Here is a 22,303-nt window from a genome sequence, read left to right as displayed (position 1 = left end):
AAAATAAAAATATTTGAGGATTAATAAAAAAAAAAACCAGAAATCTCAGAAAAAAATTAAGAGCAGTTTTGTACTGTTTACTTTTAAGTATGAAATATTCAATATTTTATCCTGCAGCTCACCAGGTTCCTATATAGTTGCAATGCTCATCTTTACACACAGGTGGATTAGAGCAACACATATACAGTAAGACAAAATCTGTATATCAACCTCCATGGGCCAAAGAAATAATTCTGCAATATGTATTATTCATGATAGCATTTTAGGTTTAAGAGACCATTTCTTTGCTATTTGGATAGAAACATGTTTTCAATAGAAGCAAATATTTTCCAATTAGTCTTTTTACAGTAATCATGAATAATTGTTTAATGCTAAATTACCACCTTAACAAATATATTTACACACTTACTTTTCCTTTTGTGTCTGTACAATTTTTTCTGCAGTTTTATTAAGAAATGTTGAGAATATTTTAACTTTATGAAAGCAGATAGGGCTCTGCCTAAATCAAATTTGGTAACATTTTCAAATCCCAAGTTATTATTCAACAACAATTGTACAAACATGCCTTGATCTATTCTATAAGGTAAAATGTCACAAACTGCATTTCTGTGCTACTTATAAAATGAAACGACGTAGTTAACCCAAAATTTAAATTTGGCTTTTCCTCTGCACTTGAAGTAGCTAGCTGACTGCCACAGGGTAATGCATGCTGTGTTTCAAAGACGAATTCATACTACATACTTATTCTACGGTTGTCGACCAATGAAAAACTATGTTACATTGTCGACATGGTAGAATTATATGTTCAACAAATGTAAGCCAAATTATTTAACCTTTTCCTTAAATCTTATGTACAGTCGGTATAATATTTTCCCACAAATGTTTCTGAGATAAAATTATTCATTTTTTAGTTTTCTGTAAACTTGATAAAAGACACATGAAGTAAAATAAATGAGAAAAAATGATTTTCAATTTTGACAATTTGAGTCAACAACTCATTAAGTGATTTCAAATTTTTTAAATAACCAGTAACTAATTCAGTAATTATACTCTTCTGACAAAGAAGTCACATTTAAGTAAATGAACTCTACAAGAAAACTGAACAATTTCATTGATGTGAAAATTACATACTTATCCAGCAATAAGCCCATGCCTGGTAATAAGCCCATCTATACTGTAGTTCAGAAGGAATATCAACAAATATTATTTAACCATTCCATAACGAGCCCACTCCCATAATTTGACGCTGGGGTAATTGTTTTGGGCCCCTAGGCTTATTGCAGGATGATCCTGGTAAAGTTTAAAAAATAATACAGAATTTCTCTAATAAATTGTAAAATGTTAATGATTCAATCACCAAAACATCACTACCGATACTTCCAGTTTGCTTAAAGTCAATTATGATTTAAACAATTGTAACTTGGGATGTAGCACCAGTCTTAGGAGTCATACAAACACTGATTTTGGGCATTTAAATAATATTTTTCATCAACCTATTTTAATTTGTAAGTTAATATCATTTTTGTTTTAAAGCATGTTCAAAAATAGCTTTAAATTTGGTTAAATATTTTTTTTGGCACTTTGAACAAACTGGTCATGTTATATATTTTTAAAAATCAAACAAACTCTGGATTATCGACAGCAATCAAAACATGAACATAAACCTGGAATTGCATCAAAGAGGGTGGAGATTAGTTCAACTAGAATAGTGATAAATTGGGCTAAAAAAAGGGTGTCTTAAAAAAGTATTACTTAAAATAACGTTGGATTAAGCCTTTCACCCCTATTCAACTTTAATAAACTCTACTATGCATTGATCTGGATAAGTCCATTAAGGTTTACAGTGGTGAAGGGGTTAAAGCTGCAAAAGGAAATGTGTCTTATTTTGGGCAGGATTGAATAATAATACTGCTGGGCAAACAATGAGGCAGCACCTACCTGTGTTAGGAGGATGTTGGCGAAAAGGAGACGTGTCTCTCCTTGGTCCTTGGTGATGTCAGCATTGTCGTTCATACCAAAGATTCCAGGCTTGGAGTTCAATGGTAGGTCTCGGATGAACTGGAGGGTACCCTCATACTGCAACAACAACGGTGCAGAAGTTTCAAGTTTTGCATAGATTTCCAAACAGACACAAATCTTGTATACTGTTCTTTTGTTAAAGCATGGGCAATTTTTCACTCACAATTTCAGAATATTGCTAACTTTATCGCTTCTTAGACCCCCTTTTGTGATTTGTTTCTTTCAAAAAGAGATCCCCACAAAAGGGAGGTAACTCTAACACAAATCACAGGTATAAAGGATAAGGTAAGATACACTCTTAACACAAATCACAGGTATAAAGTATACGGTAAGATACACTCTTAACACAAATCACAGGTATAAAGTATAGGGTAAGATACACCCTTAACACAAGTCACAGGTATAAAGGATAAGGTAAGATACACTCTTAACACAAATCACAGGTATAAAGTATACGGTAAGATACACTCTTAACACAAATCACAGGTATAAAGTATAAGGTAAGATACACCCTTAACACAAACCACAGGTATAAAGTATACGGTAAGATACACCCTTAACACAAATCACAGGTATAAAGTATAAGGTAAGATACACTCTTAAAAGGAAATCAATAAAAGTAATTCATGCATTGTTTTGGCTGCTGTGGTTTTGTATTTTTATTTGGGTGGCTTTTGAAGTACCGGTACTTACATCAAGGTCATTGGGAGAGAAATAATGTCCAGTCTCATCAAATTTGTAATTTTTGTCCTCAATGACACTGGTGCTGTAGAATTTGTCGAGGATGCTGTGAAGAGTACGGCGATCCCATTCATCAGTGACACGCCCTCCGTAGTTACATTCTCCAGTCAGGTAACGGATGGCTTCATATTGGATATCCTGTGAGCAAACATTGAAGGGTTTGGCTAATCAGAATATCAGGACAATTTACATTAAAGGGAGAAAAAAATAATTAAAACTTGAAAAGGATCTTTGTGGAAAAATTAGTTAACATTTCCGAAACAAATTTCGAATTTAAATATGAACGGGAAGATTCATTTTATCACCAGTCTATCAAAAGATCCTTTAAACAGGAAAGATAAAAAAAATATCAGTATGATCAAATAAGCTATGTAACAGATATTTGCACCAAGCATGTTATCATTAAATGGGGGTTCATACAGCTAATCTTTCAAATACTAGTTCATCCAAATTGTATAAAGACTAGGAAAAGACTTTCATGTTTATCTTTATTGGGGCATACCATTGAGCATAAAAACAATGCTTCTAGAAATTTATCACTTTATACCTTCCTTCAAGTTCTGTGCTGACATAAAAACAATCTTAAATAGAATTATCAACAAGACTGTTATCTGAAACTGACATGAATCCAATGAAATTGAAAAATCATTGCATGAAGAAAATAATTTATCAGTTAAACCGATAAATTACAAAACAAAAAAAACAAAAAAGGGACCTGAACAAATGTTGACACTTGTTGTTTCCTTTTACAGTTTCAGAATAAAAATAATTTGGATGCAATTTTTATTCTGAATCATTTGAAATTTAACTTTGGTAATAAATGCTTCTCAGCAAAAACTTCAGGTTCAAGCAGTTTTAAAAATACTTGAGAATGCTTAAAGCAGTATAAAATTCAGCATATATATCACTGAAGGTTTTGTTTTTAAACAGACAAATGATGTTAGCACTTATAGGTTTTATACGTAAACAGATCGGTGCAAACTACCTTGTACTCATTCAAATACATGGCCAACTGTTGGACGCTGATACGTAAGTCGGTCTCGTTAAACTCGTAAGGGTTGTTCCAGCCTAGCGGTCCAAATTTCCTCCTCTCTTGCACGATTCCATGGAAGAAACACAGACCGAACAAAAGCTTCTTCCAAGCATACTGTAAAACATTACGTCATACTATTAGATAAACATCATTTAAAAAAAAAAGATTTTCGGGAATAAAAAAATATTAAATTGAAATGGTACCGACACACGTCACTAGGTTTCCATTGTGCCTTTTCTAATCAACTACGGAAATGTTGCATAAACCATAGTTAACTCATTTATATATCTCGCAAAAAGCTCTGAGGGCGAAAAAACAATCTTTGTCTCAAGGTAGGGGTGGGCTTATTACAGGACAAGGAAAATGACCTGTTGGCATTTCTGCTGAATTGCATTATATATGGATGGGCTGTATTACCAGGCATCGGCTTATTAACAGGCATGGGCTTATTACCTAATATGTACATCTCTCCCTTCTTCAACTTAGTAAACTCTGACTGCGTATAAATACGACTGTGTATAAATTAGTGTATACGCAATGAAAAAAAAGGCTCGGCAGATTGATATCTGATTCAAAGATGAAAAGAAGAAAAATAGTGTTGTTCACTGCTTATTTTTCTTAATTTACCAATACATCAATGTAGATTCACTGGAACTATATTATCCTAGCAACCACTGCTACCGTAGTTACCAACGTAGCAACCCGCTTAGAATGGTTTTTTTGCTTTGTATAGCACCTGAAGATTATTTATGATGTAAATATAAGGACTGACCTTCATTTTGACGGCATATACAGCAGTATGAAAAAATTTGGCAATGCACATATTATTTATGTAGCGCTAACACGCACCATAGAATATGTTCGTTGTCAACATGGTTCATACTACTGTATACGCCGCCAAAATGCAGGTCAAGCCTTAAATATTAACGATACTATAATACATAGATTCATAACCATGGTTACTTCTCATATTAACTCATTCACCCCCAAAGACACATTTGAACTCTTCCAATTCATAGGTTGGTATAGTTCATTAGGAAATTTCAGGGGTGTGTGAGTTAATTAAGACACCCTCCATAGTTTTAGTTTCAATATTTGACCATAACCTACCTGATTCTTGACAGAAGAGAAAAACTCCGGGTCAGAAATAGGATTTGTCAAATATGACCGAAGAACGTTGAACCTCAGTCCTTTGGGGGGCTCATTGGTCATTTTCACTCCATTTTGCAGTATGGACACAGGGAAGAATGATGCTGGGTAACTTGTCAGCCACATACGGAAATCGGGATGTGTTTGTTCCGGGTTTAGCTCCTGTAAAAGTTCAAATTTCAAATGTAATTTGTCCTTTATTGTTATGTAGTACAGAGTACACATGTGTATCATTTGTTTGCATAGAAGATCAAAAACAACATTAGGAGAGGGCATGTTAATCCTAGCATTTAATATTAAGGAAAATTTCAATATCACCAATATTTTCTTTTTCATAATTAGTCCGAGAACTTCTCTTCTCTTTCAATCCTCTGATTAACGAAACAAAATTTCAGATGCATTTTATTTTTTCTAGACATATTTCAGGGTTTCACACATGTAAGGATATTGTTTAATAAGGAGCCATTAGTAAGATTTAAAACTTCTAGTAAAATATTCCAAAAACTTCTACAAACAAATATATCTTTTTCATTCAATATTTTCTATTATAAAATAATTTTCCAGCTTGTATTTCTAAAAACCACATTAATAGTTACATGGAAAAGGTCCGACATAATAGGCTACTTTTGACCTGATTCTAATCCTAAATTTGTTTTTCCAATGTCTTACTTCACAAACTTTCTCCAAGGTAGGCATCCAAGACGGTGCCAAATGACAGTTCTGCAGCATCACCCAAGTTCCTTCCTTAATTCCTTTCTGAATCATCTTGATGGCAATTGGCCCCTGACCTTGTCCTAGAGACAGGGAGTCAAATTTGGCCCCACCAAATCCCTGAAAGAACACATCGTTACCAAGGTATTCATTATAAGCAACGAAAAAAAAAATCCTGAAATTTAGAAAATTAGCATAAAATTCATCATGCCAGCAAATCAACACATACTTATAGAGCTTAAAAGTTTTAACAGAACACATCAAACAGAATCAAAATTGTCTTACAAAATAAAACCATAATACCTGGGAAACTGCAATATCCTATATTTCATCATATAAATCTTCTTCAAAAAGGAATGCAAAAATGATTGTGTTATCAAAGTTTGCATGCAAGTTACTGGTAGTGATGAAAACAAACTGTTGAAAATTAAACCTTTCAATCAGGAAGTGTTCACTTGTAAATGGTGAAATACATAGACACTTAAGGGACCATTTACCACTGTGAAAAGGTTATAACCTTATGTTAAAAACACATAATCACCTGTCATTTTTTTTTCCTTTTTTCTGTTGTCCACATTTTTAAACCTAAATGAGTAACTGTTTTCCTTAAGGATGTAAGCTACTACACAAACCATTGTGTAGATTATCTCCCTTTTACTTATTATTAACTGATTATTTCTCATTAATCGAAATATGTCATCAATTAGCTTACCAAAATCATCACCTGTAAACAACATTTCAGTGGTTTCTTGGACTGTACTGGAACTCTTTTAGAATTAGATGCAACAATAAGGCAGCATAAAGCCTTAAATACTATTACTGTACAATTGAAATATATGTTTAGTGTACAAACCTGATCGTCAGCAAACTTGAGGAGGGAGGACATAGGATCTGCACCAGGAGACAGAATGAAAATCAGAGGTGCTGAACATGTACTGTCTGCAAAAGCTTTAGGAAGGTCAAAAGGTGGAGGTTCAATAAATTTCTTCCCAATTTTCTCAGCCACAAAGTCTTGAACGGCTGGGACAACCTGTTAATAAAGTAAAAATAACTGTCAAGTAGTATATAAAATATTTTGGATTTTGACTGCTTCTTTAATTCTCCATGAGAAAAAACCCCATCAGACATGTGAATTAGACACAAAGATACAGGGAAACCAATAAAAATTATATTCATCAGCATTCACTTTCAATACAACAAGACCAAATACTGCAGAGCAAAATATTATTCATAGCCTCATTGGCCAATATCAAAATTAGTGAACAACATGTTGTTGTTTTTTTGTATGCCACATATGAAAATAATAACAAAATATATTTACATTCCAAATTTGGTAACTCCAGGTTAAAAAGGGTAAGAGATATGCCCAGGACAGTTTCAATTGGGTAGAGGTAAAAAAAAAAGAGGTCACTGTGACCCACTTTTGGTGATTTAAGGAGAATAGTGTAGAAATATGCCCCAGACTAAAAGTTTAATGATTGGGGTCGGAGGTTAAAATATAGGTCATTGTAATAAACTTTTGGTACCAGACACTCTGCTATAAGTCAATACCACTTAAGTGAGAGAAGTGTTATCGCGTAAACAAGCACAAATTAACGGCAAAAACGATGAACAGTAATGCTATGTCAAGTGTGTGTGATATGCCAAAAAAGTGGAAAGTTGAAACTCGACAGAAAAACCCCTAATATATATTGAATTTTATTTATTGCTTCTAGTACCGTACAAAATTTGGAAGGAATTGATTAAAAAATAAAAAAGGTTCTTGCATTTAATATACAATGCCCTTATTTGGCAATAAAGGAGGCATAACTCCACCAAAAACGTATGTAAACTTCTGAAATGTCAACTTCTCCTAGCTATATTGGTATGCAATATGTGTGACAAGTTTGAATTCAATCAACACAAGTGTGACAAGTTTGGGTTCAATCAACCCAAGGGAACTCAAGTTATCACACTGAAACCTTGTTGGACAACCGACACCGCCGACAAAGTAATATCTTCATGTTGCCTCACGTTGCAGGCAACACAAAAATGAGTTAGGAAGAAAGAACTGCAAATTTAAACCTGATTCTTCCCGATAGTGAACCTGTTCCTGGGGGAGACTGGTAGAGTCATGCCGAATTGCACCAGTCTCTTACAATATTCAACAGAATTCATGTAATTTAAAGTCTTTTCAATTTCATCTGAAACTTGTCTGCTCTAAAACTATGATTTCGAATCCTAGATTAGTGTTCAAAACAATTCAATCTGACCTCCATGACCTTACCTTATCTGGACGTAGACATCGGATGACCAACATCTTCTGGAACATCTGAAGTTTATCATTCCATTCTCCCGCCATTTTGGCGTTTTGGGGCTCCTAAAAACACAAAGTTTACATAACACATAATAAAAATCTGAGCATTTGAAATAACATTTCATTGAAATTTTCCATTGTAAAATATATATATACAGAATACCACAGGATCATATTAAAAAAAAACGAGAGAAATATTCACAACAAATAGAACAATGTATAGGGCAATACAAGTCTATATACATATGCTTGACTATACAAGATATCAAATGACTTTTTTTTATTTTATTTTTTTGATGAAGCATGCTTCAGCAAGTTTTATACAATGAAATGATGCAAATTGAGATATTTTATTTATTGCATGGTTTACCTATGGGAAACAATACACAATGACAAATTACTAATGATACTAAGATGAACAGACAACTTAATGATGTCATTTTACCGTTACCTATGACATATCACAGCTCACAGCAGTTGTTATCACACATTTTACAGATTGATATTTGATGTGACAGGTTTTTTTTTACTGAATGATTAAGCTGAATAATGTAATAAACTAGAAAACTGTAGGGCACTCCTGCACCCATGTGAAATTTGGCCTTGACCTTTAAACCCTAACACAAATAGATGTCTTGATCAAAATCCATAAGTAAATAAAGTTAGTTAACTGATGACACTGAAATGGTTGATGATTTTCTATAAATAGCAATTGTGACCCTGGCCTTGACCTTGGAATCCAAAAACACAAACTCATCTGATGTAATTGCATATTTTTGACATTTGTATAAAGTTTAATGAAAATCCATCAAAGAATGAAGTTGCTAGTGTTTACATTGAATCGCAATGGGACAAGACGGGACGGGATGGGACAGGACAGGATCAACATGAACAGCACTATATGCCCCCTCCCCCATTTTATGATGGGGCATAAATATAAGACTTAAAGTATTTCAAGAAAGTTGAAAATACATAATTTTGGCAAATACCGTTGTGAGGGTGCGTACAACTTACCAGTGAATCGTACATCTCTCTCCATTGGTCTTTCTGTGGAATAAACTTTTGACGAATGCCCTTAAAGTGTTCAAGGTCATCCAGACGGCAGAACTCATCCCAGGATTTGGGTGGTAACCAGGTGGTGGGGTTGCTGTGTGGGTTGTCCAGACCTATTCCTCCGGTCAACAGGAATCGCCACTCTTCTTCATTTACCAATTTGTCGTGTTTTAGAATGTTGACGGCCAACAAGAAGGAAAACAACAGCTGAAAGAAACAATGTTTTATTAACTTCTTTAATTTGATTCATTCTATACATATATACATCTTTTAACTGTAACTTTCACATTTGTCTGGCCCCTCAGGCTGAATCTACCCGAGTTTTTACTTTTAGCACTACTATGCAGGGTGTATCAATAATTAAATGATTTACTGTAGGTGCATTCCAGTTAAGCAGGATTTACAACTAAAAAATAAAATAAAAAAATAATATAGCTTACTAGGGATGAACTCGTGATCCAATAGCTGTATGTATATCTATTGTTTTATATTCTTTGCCTTATCTCTACAATCTTTGTATGTATATATTTGGTATAAATGCATTGATTGCACCTCCAGTTTCTTTTGTGAATGTCATGTTTTTTGTTCTGTATTTCTATCTCCTCTGTTATAATGTATACACAATTTGTTTTTAGAAAAACTCCATTCTACTTAAATCTCTACCTGTATTTATTTTGAATCATGGGAAAAGGGAGATAATCAATAGGGGAAATAACTCTTATAAGACGTCTCACCTTGTCTTTCTCAAACAGGGACCTACAGATGTTGCAGTACAAAGAATACGTGAAATGGTTGTGCAGGTTTTTCAAACGTAGCTCGAGATCATCCGACTTTTCTGCATTCTCGATCGACATTCCGAAGAGCATGATGAACCAGGTGAGAGAATACTGGTACATAGGTTCAATGTTGGCCAGATCGGCAATCGAGAAAAACAAGATGGTGGAATGAATGGCAATTGGTTTGTAGCCCAGACGAGCTTTGTCAATTTTCTTCTCTGTTTCCTCAGCAATCGCCTAAAAAGAATAAAAAAGTGTATTTTTAGTGTTGATGCATTAAAAATATTCAAATTTCTGTTTGAGTTTAACATTACAACGATATCTTTTTATTTTTATTTAAGAACTTAAACAAAGTACCACAAGGGAGGAACAATACCTATGACATGCCAATTAGCACTTACTTTAGACTTACTGTACAACAGCCCTTAGCAAGAAATATACTTAAAACCTTTGAGATTCTGATACAGTCTTATCACAAAATTCATAAAAATATTGAAATGTACAAACTACATTTATACAATATCAATAAAGTTAAATCATTGAATGTGGTAAATGGATCAAACATTAATTTACATCATTTCATATTTATTTTTCAATCTTATACGGATTGCCTCCCTTTGCCTATATCCCAAACCATCAAAAATAAAAAAATCATGTGTGTTACATAATTAAACCTTATATCCTTTGTCTTTGCTTAGTATATATCTTGACCAAGTTTTGTCAGAACCTAGTCATATTCACAATAATTGATTTATTTACTACTGTTGACCAATCAGAGTGCAGTATGCTAATGTAATTATGCATGGTTTAGCTCAACTTTGAACATTGACTTAGCCATTGTTCATTGTACCATGTTACATGAAGATCAGATCATAATTAATCAAATTGTTTTAAGGAAAACGTAATTTGAAAAGACAGTCCCCGTACTATTTTATGTCCCTTTAAAATTTTCAAGGGGCGTATCAAAAGTAAACATTTAATCTTGGCAAAAAACAAGAGTGTATGAAAATTATTCATAATCGTTCCAACTCACCTGTTTTTCTGAAATCTCATCTGACAAGGTTTTGGAAGAGGACATGATCTTAATGGCTGTTTCGTCCTCTAGAATATTGCCTTCAGAAGAAGATAGTACTTCAAGGATCTTGTCCTCAATCTCCTTCAGTTGGCGTTTGTTGGTAGCGCCCTGTATGATCAGGGCATTCTTTTCCTCTTCAAGTTCTGGACGCTCCTTAGCAACCACAATGCCTAGCAACTGATCCTCAAGCCCTTCAGGCGTGATCATGAAGTTCAACAGCGTCACCTGGTGGCAAGATAAAATATACTATATCTGACTTTGATATTCTAACTTTGATCAAATGTCACTTTCAAGGCCTTGACTTAAATCTTTCCAAATAATAGTAATTTTTGGATGAATAATCTGGAAATATCAATATTAAGACACTAAGAATATTTTTTTAAAGAAATAATCATATGTCAATTTACTTAGATTTTTGGAGGTCATGGCTACTAAGATTGAAAAGTTTGCTCCTAAAATACGATTTAAACTGAGGCCTGTAAACTACGTAGTTATAGACATATATTGTAAAAAACAATGTATTGTTGCTTTCACACTATCGTAATTATGGTTGAGTAATTATACCATGACAGAGATAGAAAATAATTATATTTTGAAGAGTATTCAAGACATAGACAGCTTGCCATTTTCACAGACTTCAACTTTAACAACTCTTTAAGATTTATAGCCCAATAACGCACCTTGACGGAGGTCTCAGGGAGGTAGTGGGGATTTCGCAACTTGGTAGTAATGTAGAACTTGAAGTCCTGTGAGTACTCAATGGTACTGTCTCCCAGCCGGATACAGATGCTGCCTCCTTGTTTGAACGTCTGCTTTAACAGCAGCGGTTCCAGCAGTGGGTCCAACTCTTCCTGTACATTCTCCAGAAGAACCTGTATTCAACAACCCCAATGTTTGTAATTTTCCTTTTTCATTTTATTTCTCCTTAAATACATTCAATTTATTTGTAGTTCTTTGTTAGATTTCTTACATAAAAAACAGTGAAACTCAAACATCATTCTTTTCAATTATTTTTTATTTTTTCATTCACACCTCAATTTACAACTGACAGTAGACCTATATTCTTACCTAATAAGACTACAAATATCCATCTGCTATGTAATAAAATGCACTCACACACATTTTATTAAGGAAAATGCTTTTTAGTCTCCATAATTTTATCTGAACTTAAATTATGAGAGTTGGCTAATAAATACTTCATTTTCACTATTTCGAGTCAGCAATCGAAGACAACTGCAACTTGATTTGAATTGGCAGTAAAACAAATCTTTTCAGATATTTAGAACATAATCAATTTTAACGAAACAAAGCTAATATTACCGGAGTTCCGAACTGGATACAATTTTCCAAAGTACGGACAAAGTCGCCATCGCTGAGTTTGATGCAATGAAGATTATTGGCTTTTTCCATGTTTTTGATCCATTTGTTTGCCTGGCCTTGGGGATCAATCATCAACGGCCAACGGCGGGCATTTCTGATGAAAAAAGATAATTCTTAAATTATTTAACTCATTCACCACTGAAGACACATTTGAAGTCTTCCAATTCAAAGGTTGGAATAAGCCATAATGAAATTTCAGGGGTGAATGAGTTAAACAACAGTCTAGGGCTAGATGTGTTATAGAATTTATCTGACAACAAGCCCATATCTAGATATGAGCCCATCCATACCTCTTGTAGTTTAGTACAAATGCAAACAAATGCTTAAATTTCATTTCTGTGTAGTAAGACCACACTGCTACTTTGTGTTTGACCTTCTGTACTGGCCTCCTAGGCTTTTGTAGGATAAATACGGTGAATTAATCATAAAAAATAGTAAGGTGGAGTATTTCTATTTAAAAGAGAATTAATGACCTAATAAATCATATGCTTTTCATGAAAAAATTGACTGTACTACATGAAATTTATCATAACTTTTTTCGGTCTTGAATTAGAAATTCAATGCAAGGCGAATATATCTTTAGATACGCAAAAGTGAAAACTTCACAGGGAAAAATTATATCTGTCTTGCAATACACCTGAAAACAAAACAAAACTAGAAAACAACTGTAAAATATCAATTCCCCCTTAGCCCTGTGTTTGATCTATAAATAGAAACAGTGACATTGATGTTGACCCTGGGACACTGAAATATGGACTCATCTGATATATTCTCTTACTTGACCTTAAGTACAAACTTTGATGAAAATCTCTGAAGAAATGAAGTTGCTAGAGAATCATGAGAATGAATTAGGACGGGATGGGATAGAGGTGGGTAAACACTACATGCTGGGCCTCTCCTCCAAGCGGGCATGACATTTTTACTTACGACAACATGATTCCATTTTCAATTGAGAAGTTGTCTGTCGGGAGACCAGCAATGTTCCAAGCTCGAATCTTGACCGGTTCTCCCAGAGTGTTTATCAGAGAGAAATCATTGGAACAGGGGATACCATTGCCCCTGATGGACTCGATCCAGCTTTGTGTCTGGTCCTGTCGACAAATATAATATAGTGTTACAAATCAGTTGGCAAACCAGAACTTTTCATTGATGTGTAAAATGGGAAAGAAACCACTGCTGGTCAACAGCTTATCTCTATATTTGTTTAAGTTTAATGTTCAATGTTCTTTGTTTCTTAAGCTTTCTTTTTTTCTGTTGCAAAATATTATTTAGGTTTGGATTATTGGGTTAACTCATTATAAACCCCTGAAGACACATTTGAACTCTTCCAATTCAAAAGTTGGAATAGTTCATTATGAAATTTCAGGGGTGAATGAGTTATTAGCATCCTATTAACAGCTGAGGTCAGTTAAGGATCTTCCACCATGTGTGCAATGTATGCGTGTGTTGGAGGGAGTACGTTGACTGCAGATTTGCTGCCCACTTTAGAGTGCTACCTTACTCAAAAATTGTTTTGGGCAAATGGGAAATAAAGGGCTCACTTTAGAGTGCTACGTCCCTTACTGAAAAATTGTTTTGGGCAAATGGGAAATGAAGGGCTAAGTCCAAGAAATTTGACATAGAGTGAATGTTGCTATTATCGTGTTATACTGATATTTTGAAGACTTATAAATAAATAAAAATTGTTAAGAAAAAGAAAAATGGGTTACCTTGGAATATTTTAACAGTAAGTGAGGTGGCAAAAGATAAATCAAAGTTTTAAGTGCTTTAACTCATTCACCCCTGAGGTTTCATAATGACTTATTCTATCCTTTGAATTGGAAGAGTTCAAATGTATCTTCAGGGGTGAATGAGATAATATAATGGTGTAGAGAAAATATGTACCGTATATCAAAAGCAAAGCTATAGGATTTCACGATAATTTGGGAACCATTAAAACACAACATTCTCACCTGTCTGAAAGCTGATGTAAAAGTTCCGAGATAAGCAACAATACCAGAAGAGACCAAGATATCCCCTGTCAGGTTCGTGTACTGGATACCAAGACGTCTGGCAGCCTGGCCCCATCTATACAAAGGGAGATAATACAGATTCAAAATAAAGGTAGCACACACCAAAATATTCAGAGGGACATTTTCCTAGCAGGCACTAATACAGATTTAAAATAAATACATTTGAAAATAAAAAAGTAATCACAACTTCCTGGATTTTACTTAAATTACCTTTTTGCAATATTTTATAGGAATGAATTGTATGAAAATACAGTGTTTCAACAAAGCCAAGCAGCAAAGATTTTACCTGTAAAATGGCCAAACATTTCATAGTGGTTTGAACTTTAATATAAACATTCTACCAGCTTATTTTACACATTGACTTTAAACATTGATACTATTTCAATGAAATCCAGTATGGTCTTCATTGCTACATCAGGTAGAAGATTAACAAATTCTTCAGACTCACCGATCCTTCTCTCCACCAAGTCCACTGATCAGCTGCTCAGCTCGTTCCAATTTCTTTTGACACATGTCTACTTGGTTCTCCAGGTCAACCTTCTTTTTCTTGTTGTTTTCAAGAGTAGATTGCAACTTAGCAAGTTTGTCCTGGACCTCACGCAGCGAGCTTCGCTTCTTCTCCAGGGAGGCCATGGCAGTCGCAAGCTCACTTTCAGCTCCTTTCAACTTAATCTTCTTTGGAGCGACAACTTTGGCCACTCTGTAAGGAGAAAGATCAAGTAACTGTTATATCTGTGTTATCAAACCTGTACAATTTAACTCATTCTCCCCTGAAGACACATTTGAACTCCTTCAACTCAAAGGTTGGAATAGTTCATTATGAAATTTCAGGGGATCCTGAGTTAAAAATTGTATTGTGAATTTGCATAACTGAACATTTCTATAACCAACTCATGGACTTTCTTGCTGACCTTACAGTCCGCTAGGAGCAAAAAGGAAGCTAGATGTTAAACTGCCAATCAACACTACACTATCCTGAGCCCCCTAACCATTCCTGAGTCCCTACCCAATCAGTTCCTGACCTTTTCCCGAGTCCTTACCCAATCACTAGCTTCTACCCTTCAATCCTGAGCTAGACATGCTAGGCTTCTGCCCTTCAATCCTCTGCTAGACATGCTAGGCTTCTGCCCTTCAATCCTCCGCTAGACATGCCAGGCTGTCAACAGTTTGAAGCAGCCTCATGCTGAGCTCAAACTTTAACCTCCCATACACCTAACATTGAGACTTTACTTCAAAGACAGCTTTAGGTGCTCTCAACTTGTTTTCGATTCTGAGGCCAATTTATCTAGATCACTTTGAAAGGGCAATCTGTGACTAAGGCCACTTTCGCGTATCTGGTTCAACCGGTTTGTCTGTTTTTAAATGTATCATTTTCGGGTATAAATCCTGGCAGACCTGCAAATGGTTATGCAGGCCTTGCGAGGCTTTGTCACGACTCGCCGGAAAGCAGCACCAGATTACTTTGTCCAACCTTATTTCATAAACGATCAACATTGGTCCAAACAGTTCAAACGGATCTCGATAAACGAATGCGGCCTAAGACAGGCAAACAAGCTACCATGTCCAAATTAACAGATTTCAATGCAATGGCACTGAGAAATTGTCTTGTGACACTACCGACTTATGAACTTATACGTAGTAAAAGATGTAAAACTCAACACAAGCATTCTACCTGACCGGAGATCGCTCCCCCTTAGGAACTCTTACCTGTCGTACACGTCCATGGCGCGACACCATCTACACAGACCTTCACAGGCAGTGGAGGCGTTCCTGACCTTGTCGGGGTCAAACTCGGGATTATTCATGTACTTAGCACGCAGCTGTTTCATGTAAGCTTGTGGTATATTGTCCTGTAAAAATATCAGAACAGTGGTCATTGAAAAGGTTCAAAATCAATAAAAGAATTAAATGCAATCTTTTTGTTTAAGTATTAATAACCATTATCTTGTAAGAATAAGTAATTATAGAGACATTTACTGAAATTATGTGACATAAAAGCCAAATATGAAAAAAAAAAAAATGGAAAATTCTGACATAAAAATACTAGAAATTTTGACTACTGAAATCAGAATATGATGAACATCACTTATATAAATCTGTCCCTTCAAAGAAAGTACAACATATCTGTAATTAATCTATGTAAAGAAAAATGGGGAAATCAATAAATAAAAGTATGAAAATTACATCTGTCACTTTAACTCATTCACCCCTGAAATTTCATAATGAACTATTCCAACCTTTGAATAGAGGGAGTTCAAATGTGTCTTCAGGGGTGAATGAATTAAGCAGCAGACAGTTACCTTGTCAAACTCTCTAAGACTCTCTAAGAATTTCATGTCGCCCAACATTTTCTTCGAGGGCCCCCAGTAGTCCTCAATCTTTTTCCCTGAGCCACTTGGGTCGGGTATACGCTCTGGCTTAATGCCTTTGATCACACACACTGCCTCCAGCACCAGTTTGATGCCGTATGGGGGACTCTTCATTGTTTTCACAACTGTGATGTCCTGAGCTGTGAGTGTGTTCAAGGCAGCGAGGGCAGCGTTCATGGCGGGAATAGCCTCGGCCAGGTCCGCGTCACACTCATCCTTGATTGCCTTGGCGGCTTTAGCTTGTTCATTGGCCACAGCCTCGTCAGCTTTCACTACCTGTATAAGCCAGCATAACGTTTTTATCTGACACCTGTGTATAGCAGAGCCTCATTAATTCAGATCCAGATTCCCCAAAGAGTAGCATGCCTCATGCTTATACAACACATGTATTACATATGGGGAGGAATGGAAATATCCCTGTTTTATAATATGATATGAAAAATGCATTCAAAAAGATTTTCAGAAATAATTATAATATTTGAATTATCCAGTTTCCAATACCTAACAATTACCCTAAATATTGGCCTATTGTGTGCATTCATGAATAATGAACAGGTACCATCTGGGTGGAAAAAAAATATGGCAAAAAAATCTTAAAAACAATATTCAGATTACTCTAATATATTCCTCATGTTTTTACACTCATTCCCACTATCATGAAGAAATCTTAATTTAGTCCAATTTTGATAGATGCCAAAATGATTTTGAATGCTTTATTATATTTTTACCAGTGAAATATTAAAAATTATTAATTTTATAAAAGTGATATTTTTCACTAGTGCTGCCCACTCAAAAGATATCAAAATATTAGCCACACTCGTGGAATATATTTGGTATTACTGAAGACACTGTTAGATATTCTCTATTTATCTAGATGCAATTTCGCCTAATATTGTATATATGTATATATTGTAAAAATTAAATTATTTTCAAGAGAAATATTTATTTCAGCAGTGATCATATTTAAATTTGTACATAAGTATAACACGAACCCAATTTCAAAAGTAAAACTTTATTAAAATTAATATCCGTGTTCTGTGATTCTTATATATAAAAAATAATTCACAAGATCTGTCCTTTTCTACTTACCTTAGAATTTAGAGGATAAGATATGAAGCACACATTTTTTTTGGTTTGGCCTTACTTACCTTTTCCACTTTGGCCACCTCGACAGAGTCCTTCTCAATGACCACCATGATCTCGTCAACTTCCTTACTTGCGACGACCAGCTGTGGCTGAAGGTCAGTTAGATCTTTCTGCATCACAGCGACCTCGGAGGCAGCTGACTGCAGCTTATCCAAACCAACCTCGTATCGCCTTTTCTGCTTCTGAACCTCCCTGAATAAGGAAAAGTTATCATTTGTTTCTGGACCTCTCCTCTGAACCACATTTAATATTTTCACTTTGAATATTGAGTTGTTTTTAAACCTTTTTGAACCCATTCACCACTAAAGTCACTTTTGAACTTACCAAATCAAAGGCAAGGCAAGTCCAGTTTAAATATGTAGGGGTGAATGAGTTCACTTTAATTTCATAATCTCTTCAATTTTTTTTTATTATTATTTGAAATCTGTTTCAAAACTTTGTTTATAAAATGTATTTCTTTAAACATTCATCAAGTGAAACTTTGCTTTAACTTCGTCTGACTATACAGACACACTGTAATATTTGGAAGAATTTCATGACCCCGAATGTCTAATTCTGTTTATATATAAATCTTAATTTTACCAACTGTCTTACAAAATCAGGATGATTCAGTCCCTTTTGATGATGACAAAGACAGGGATCATGATATACTTGAAGAAATTTTCACAAATTATCCCATGTGTCATTTTCTATTTATCACAGAGTTCAAAGTTTAGAAATGACTTACTGTCGCTTTTTATCCAGGAGAGATTTGAACGTGCTAATGAGTTCCAGGTAAGATGTTGGAGTCACATAGTTGTGTCGTTCCAACTCCAAAAAGAAGCGAGAGGACAGATCTCGTGTGGATGTGTGGAACAGTTTACAGATTGTCGTGCAGCCGACACGTTCTTCTTCGCCGAGCTCCACATCCTCGAGGAATCGAAGGGCTACGGCCTGCAGGGCATCCTCTGGCCAGGACTGAAGGATAATAAACACTACGTTATACAAAGTACAAAGACTGGCTAAGACATCCTCTGGCCAGGACTAAAGGATAATAAACACTATGTTATAAAAAGTACAAAGACTGGCTAAGACATCCTCTGGCCAGGACTAAAGGATAATAAACACTATGTTATAAAAAGTACAAAGACTGGCTAAGACATCCTCTGGCCAGGACTACAGGATAATAAACACTATGTTATAAAAAGTACAAAGACTGGCTAAGACATCCTCTGGCCAGGACTAAAGGATAATAAACACTATGTTATACAAAGTACAAAGGCTGGCTAAGACATCCTCTGGCCAGGACTAAAGGATAATAAACACTGTGTTATAAAGACTGGCTAAGACATCAGGTGCTTTTGATTTGTTTGTTTGTTGTCTGATCAGAATAAAAAAAACTCTCAACACAAGCATTGGGAAATTCTGTGGGGGTGAAAACGCACGACACAATTTCTCGCATCAAAAATGATAATTTTATTTCGTCACGGCATAACATATGTTGTGTCTTCTGGTAAGATTTAGGACATTTATTGTTATTGACTAAATTTATTGTTATTGACTAAAACATCAAATAGAAACATTTATTTAATATAATTTTTAAGAACTTTGGTATCCCACAGAATCCACTGCCTTCCTCACTATGGACAAGGATCAATCCTAAATACCATATATATACATGTAGATAATAGATTATATGATGATAACAATGACATACCATGTAGATATTTCATATATCATAAAATTAGTTTGTTTGTTTGTTTGATTTTGTTTAACGTCCTATTAACAGCTAAGGTCATTTAAGGACGGCCTCCTCTGTGTGCAAGATGCATGCGTGTAGTGTATGTGTGTGTATTTTGGGAGGCTGCGATATACTCGTGTTTGTCTTCTTGTAATAGCGCGGAACTGATGCCGACTTTATAGTGCTAAAATTAGACTCAATACCATATGTATGCAATAGTTATTATATGTATCTTTCTTTCTTAAACAGCACAATAGTATGATTCAAATATATCAGCAAAATTTTCTTCAAAAACCGATCGTTTTAATTGCAATTGGGTTTTAGTAGCTTCTTAGCAGACAAACACGGACAAAAATGAAATATGTATCTTAAGCCTGTAAAAGTGTTGCCTTGGTAACCTACCTGGAACCAGTCAATGGTGCAACAGTTCACAAGAGAGGGAAATTTCCTGAGACGGCTCCGGAACGTGTCTCCAATGGGACTCATGGCCAGCACAATATGGAGCTGGTCTCTTACTCGGGAGATGAAGAAGTTAAACAGAGAGACTGGCGTACCATCTGTTTGCTTTGTTTTGTCCCTCTGTCGATCCAATTGTCGCATTTTTTCGCAAATTTCCTGCTTTTCATCAATAGCGAAAAGGTTTGGCACCTCACCCGCATTAAGTAAGTTGTTTATATCCTCCAGGAAAGATTCTTGTTTGATCTTTAAATAGAAATTTAAGTAATTTTGTTTTTAGAGTTTTGTTCCACATTTTGATACTACATAATTAGCATTGAGAGATATACTCGTTCAAATCTGTTGTAAATCGTGAACCAATTGTTATGCTTGACAAAATGTAAGATAAGTTTCCAACTCAATATGTTTAGCCAAAAAATAAGATCATTATTATCATTATTTTTAATCCTATAAATTATGTTTGGTGTTTAATAAGAAAGTTGTTTTGTCTATAATTAAAAGAATATTATATCAATTGAATTTGGTCTATATATTCTAGATATTCAAATAAATCCAAAAACAATTTCAATTAAAATTGATAATTTTAAAATTTCAAAACATATTTTTGGATTGTTTTCACGGACACTAAAAAACAATTGACCTCTGTGATGTTAAAAAAAAAATCTGATTTCTACCTGAGTGTCGGAGAAAAGGAATACGCCATGGTTATCACTTTCTGTAGATTTACGTAAAATTCTCTTCAAATCTTCACGCCACTCTGGAGTTCCGTAACTTTTTGAGAGTTCAACCTGTTAAAAAAAAAACCCCACTGATATAAGTTTTACGAGGCAAGAAATACAAAAAATAAAAATGATATTCAAAATAATGATGACGACAGAAATATTGCAATTCTATCATAAATTCAAACAACTCTTGGAGAATTCAACTTGTCAAAAATCAATTTTGAAGCAATATATCTATTTTTAATCCAACAGTTACAACTAACCAAATGGCAAGAACATTACAAAAGGAGTACTTAATGATTCAAACAAACGCTTCGCACCAATTTTTATATTCAACACTTATGACTACGCGTAATAAAATGTTGATTGCCCCTGATGTTACCAGACAGGTATATTTTCATATTAAATCTTGTGTTATAAAATTCACATTGAACCCAAATACTTATATCTTTAATCTCACTTTTTATATTCAGGACAAAATCACATATTTATTATCTTAAGTGATAAAAGACAACACAGACCTGGAAGAGATCAAAGTCAGCCATGTGTGCACCAAGTCTTGTTAGCGACTGACGTCCGGAGCCACCGACTCCGGCTAGAAGGGCATGGCTTCTGGGCTGTTTGATGATTCTAGCAATTCTGGAAACGTGCTCAATAGCAAATCTGGAGAAATACATCACATTTTATTAGAAATTTATTTGAAATCACATGTAAAGTATTTTTACCAAGGAAGAAAGATAAAATGCAAGCTTCCGCTTCCAACTAAAGTTATTTTACAATTTTTACAGTTTTGATTTAAAACACTTTTGAAATAAAAAGGATTTATACAATGCATTTGCGGTCATTGAAAGATTTAATCAATTAATCAAACCCGTCATCTAGTATAGAATGTATTAAATTTATTGATGTCAGCACTGAATGGTCACACGAAGTCAAGTCAAATGTTGGTGAGAAAGCAACTAAAACAGTAACAGAATTAACATATCTACGTATTACAGAGCATCACCATGTCAAATTTCAAAACGATTAGTACTTTGGATTCGGAGATAATCTCAAGAAAATAAAAGAGTGGACAGACAGACAGACAGACGGACACTGTGATTACTATACGGCACCAGCGTCTGTGATGCAGGGCCCTGATAATAAAATTGATATCCTTACCTGAACAGTACGAGGTTCATCGGTTTTTTACTCATGTTGTTAAACTCATCCAGATAACCCTCCACAGTTACGCGTAGATTTTCCAGATCCCGAACCTCTACATAATGTTTCGAGTCAGATTTCGGGTCAGCGAAATCACAATACACTAAGCTACGGAGGTCATCTTCTGTGACCTTTCCGTCATTATCAAAGTCTAGATGTATGAACAATTGATCAAAGTCTTCCCTGAGTTCTGTTTTACACACTTCACGGACGTAGGTAAAGAGCCAATTCCGATCAGCGTCGTCAACGAGACGATCATAGTAGACTCGGAATACCTGTAATACAGTAATACAATTAATGATCAAGTTCACACCTCTCTAACATGAACAAAACTAGGTCCAATATTTTTGTTCAGAATACAGATTTCTGGATTACACAAAAGTCTTGTATATATACAGGTTTACACATTCCACAGGTACTATTCACGAACAAATGTATACAG

At 34.8% G+C, this 22,303-nt stretch overlaps 1 protein-coding gene across 4 annotated transcripts in view; it reads right to left on the bottom strand.

The window, feature by feature from the left end:
- LOC110442426 (dynein heavy chain 7, axonemal-like) overlaps positions 1–22,303 on the bottom strand; it is a 75,257-nt gene that overhangs the window by 12,975 nt on the left and 39,979 nt on the right. For all 4 annotated transcript variants that reach the window (XM_021486025.1, XM_021486026.1, XM_021486027.1 and 1 more), the window contains 23 exons: positions 21,820–22,136; positions 21,180–21,321; positions 20,611–20,724; positions 19,883–20,182; positions 18,488–18,717; positions 17,763–17,952; positions 16,546–16,890; positions 15,953–16,095; positions 14,694–14,945; positions 14,186–14,300; positions 13,161–13,324; positions 12,174–12,327; positions 11,534–11,725; positions 10,812–11,078; positions 9,737–10,015; positions 8,964–9,209; positions 7,920–8,012; positions 6,507–6,683; positions 5,612–5,773; positions 4,904–5,104; positions 3,746–3,907; positions 2,713–2,898; positions 1,939–2,076 (listed from right to left, as the gene is read on the bottom strand). In XM_021486025.1, the coding sequence (XP_021341700.1) occupies positions 1,939–2,076; positions 2,713–2,898; positions 3,746–3,907; positions 4,904–5,104; positions 5,612–5,773; positions 6,507–6,683; positions 7,920–8,012; positions 8,964–9,209; positions 9,737–10,015; positions 10,812–11,078; positions 11,534–11,725; positions 12,174–12,327; positions 13,161–13,324; positions 14,186–14,300; positions 14,694–14,945; positions 15,953–16,095; positions 16,546–16,890; positions 17,763–17,952; positions 18,488–18,717; positions 19,883–20,182; positions 20,611–20,724; positions 21,180–21,321; positions 21,820–22,136 (4,569 nt within the window). The remainder of the gene's footprint in view (positions 1–1,938; positions 2,077–2,712; positions 2,899–3,745; positions 3,908–4,903; positions 5,105–5,611; positions 5,774–6,506; positions 6,684–7,919; positions 8,013–8,963; positions 9,210–9,736; positions 10,016–10,811; positions 11,079–11,533; positions 11,726–12,173; positions 12,328–13,160; positions 13,325–14,185; positions 14,301–14,693; positions 14,946–15,952; positions 16,096–16,545; positions 16,891–17,762; positions 17,953–18,487; positions 18,718–19,882; positions 20,183–20,610; positions 20,725–21,179; positions 21,322–21,819; positions 22,137–22,303) is intronic.

Source organism: Mizuhopecten yessoensis, unplaced genomic scaffold, assembly GCF_002113885.1.
Source record: "Mizuhopecten yessoensis strain PY_sf001 unplaced genomic scaffold, ASM211388v2 scaffold716263, whole genome shotgun sequence".
NCBI lineage: Eukaryota > Metazoa > Mollusca > Bivalvia > Pectinida > Pectinidae > Mizuhopecten > Mizuhopecten yessoensis.
This window is presented reverse-complemented; position numbering and strand designations above follow the sequence as displayed.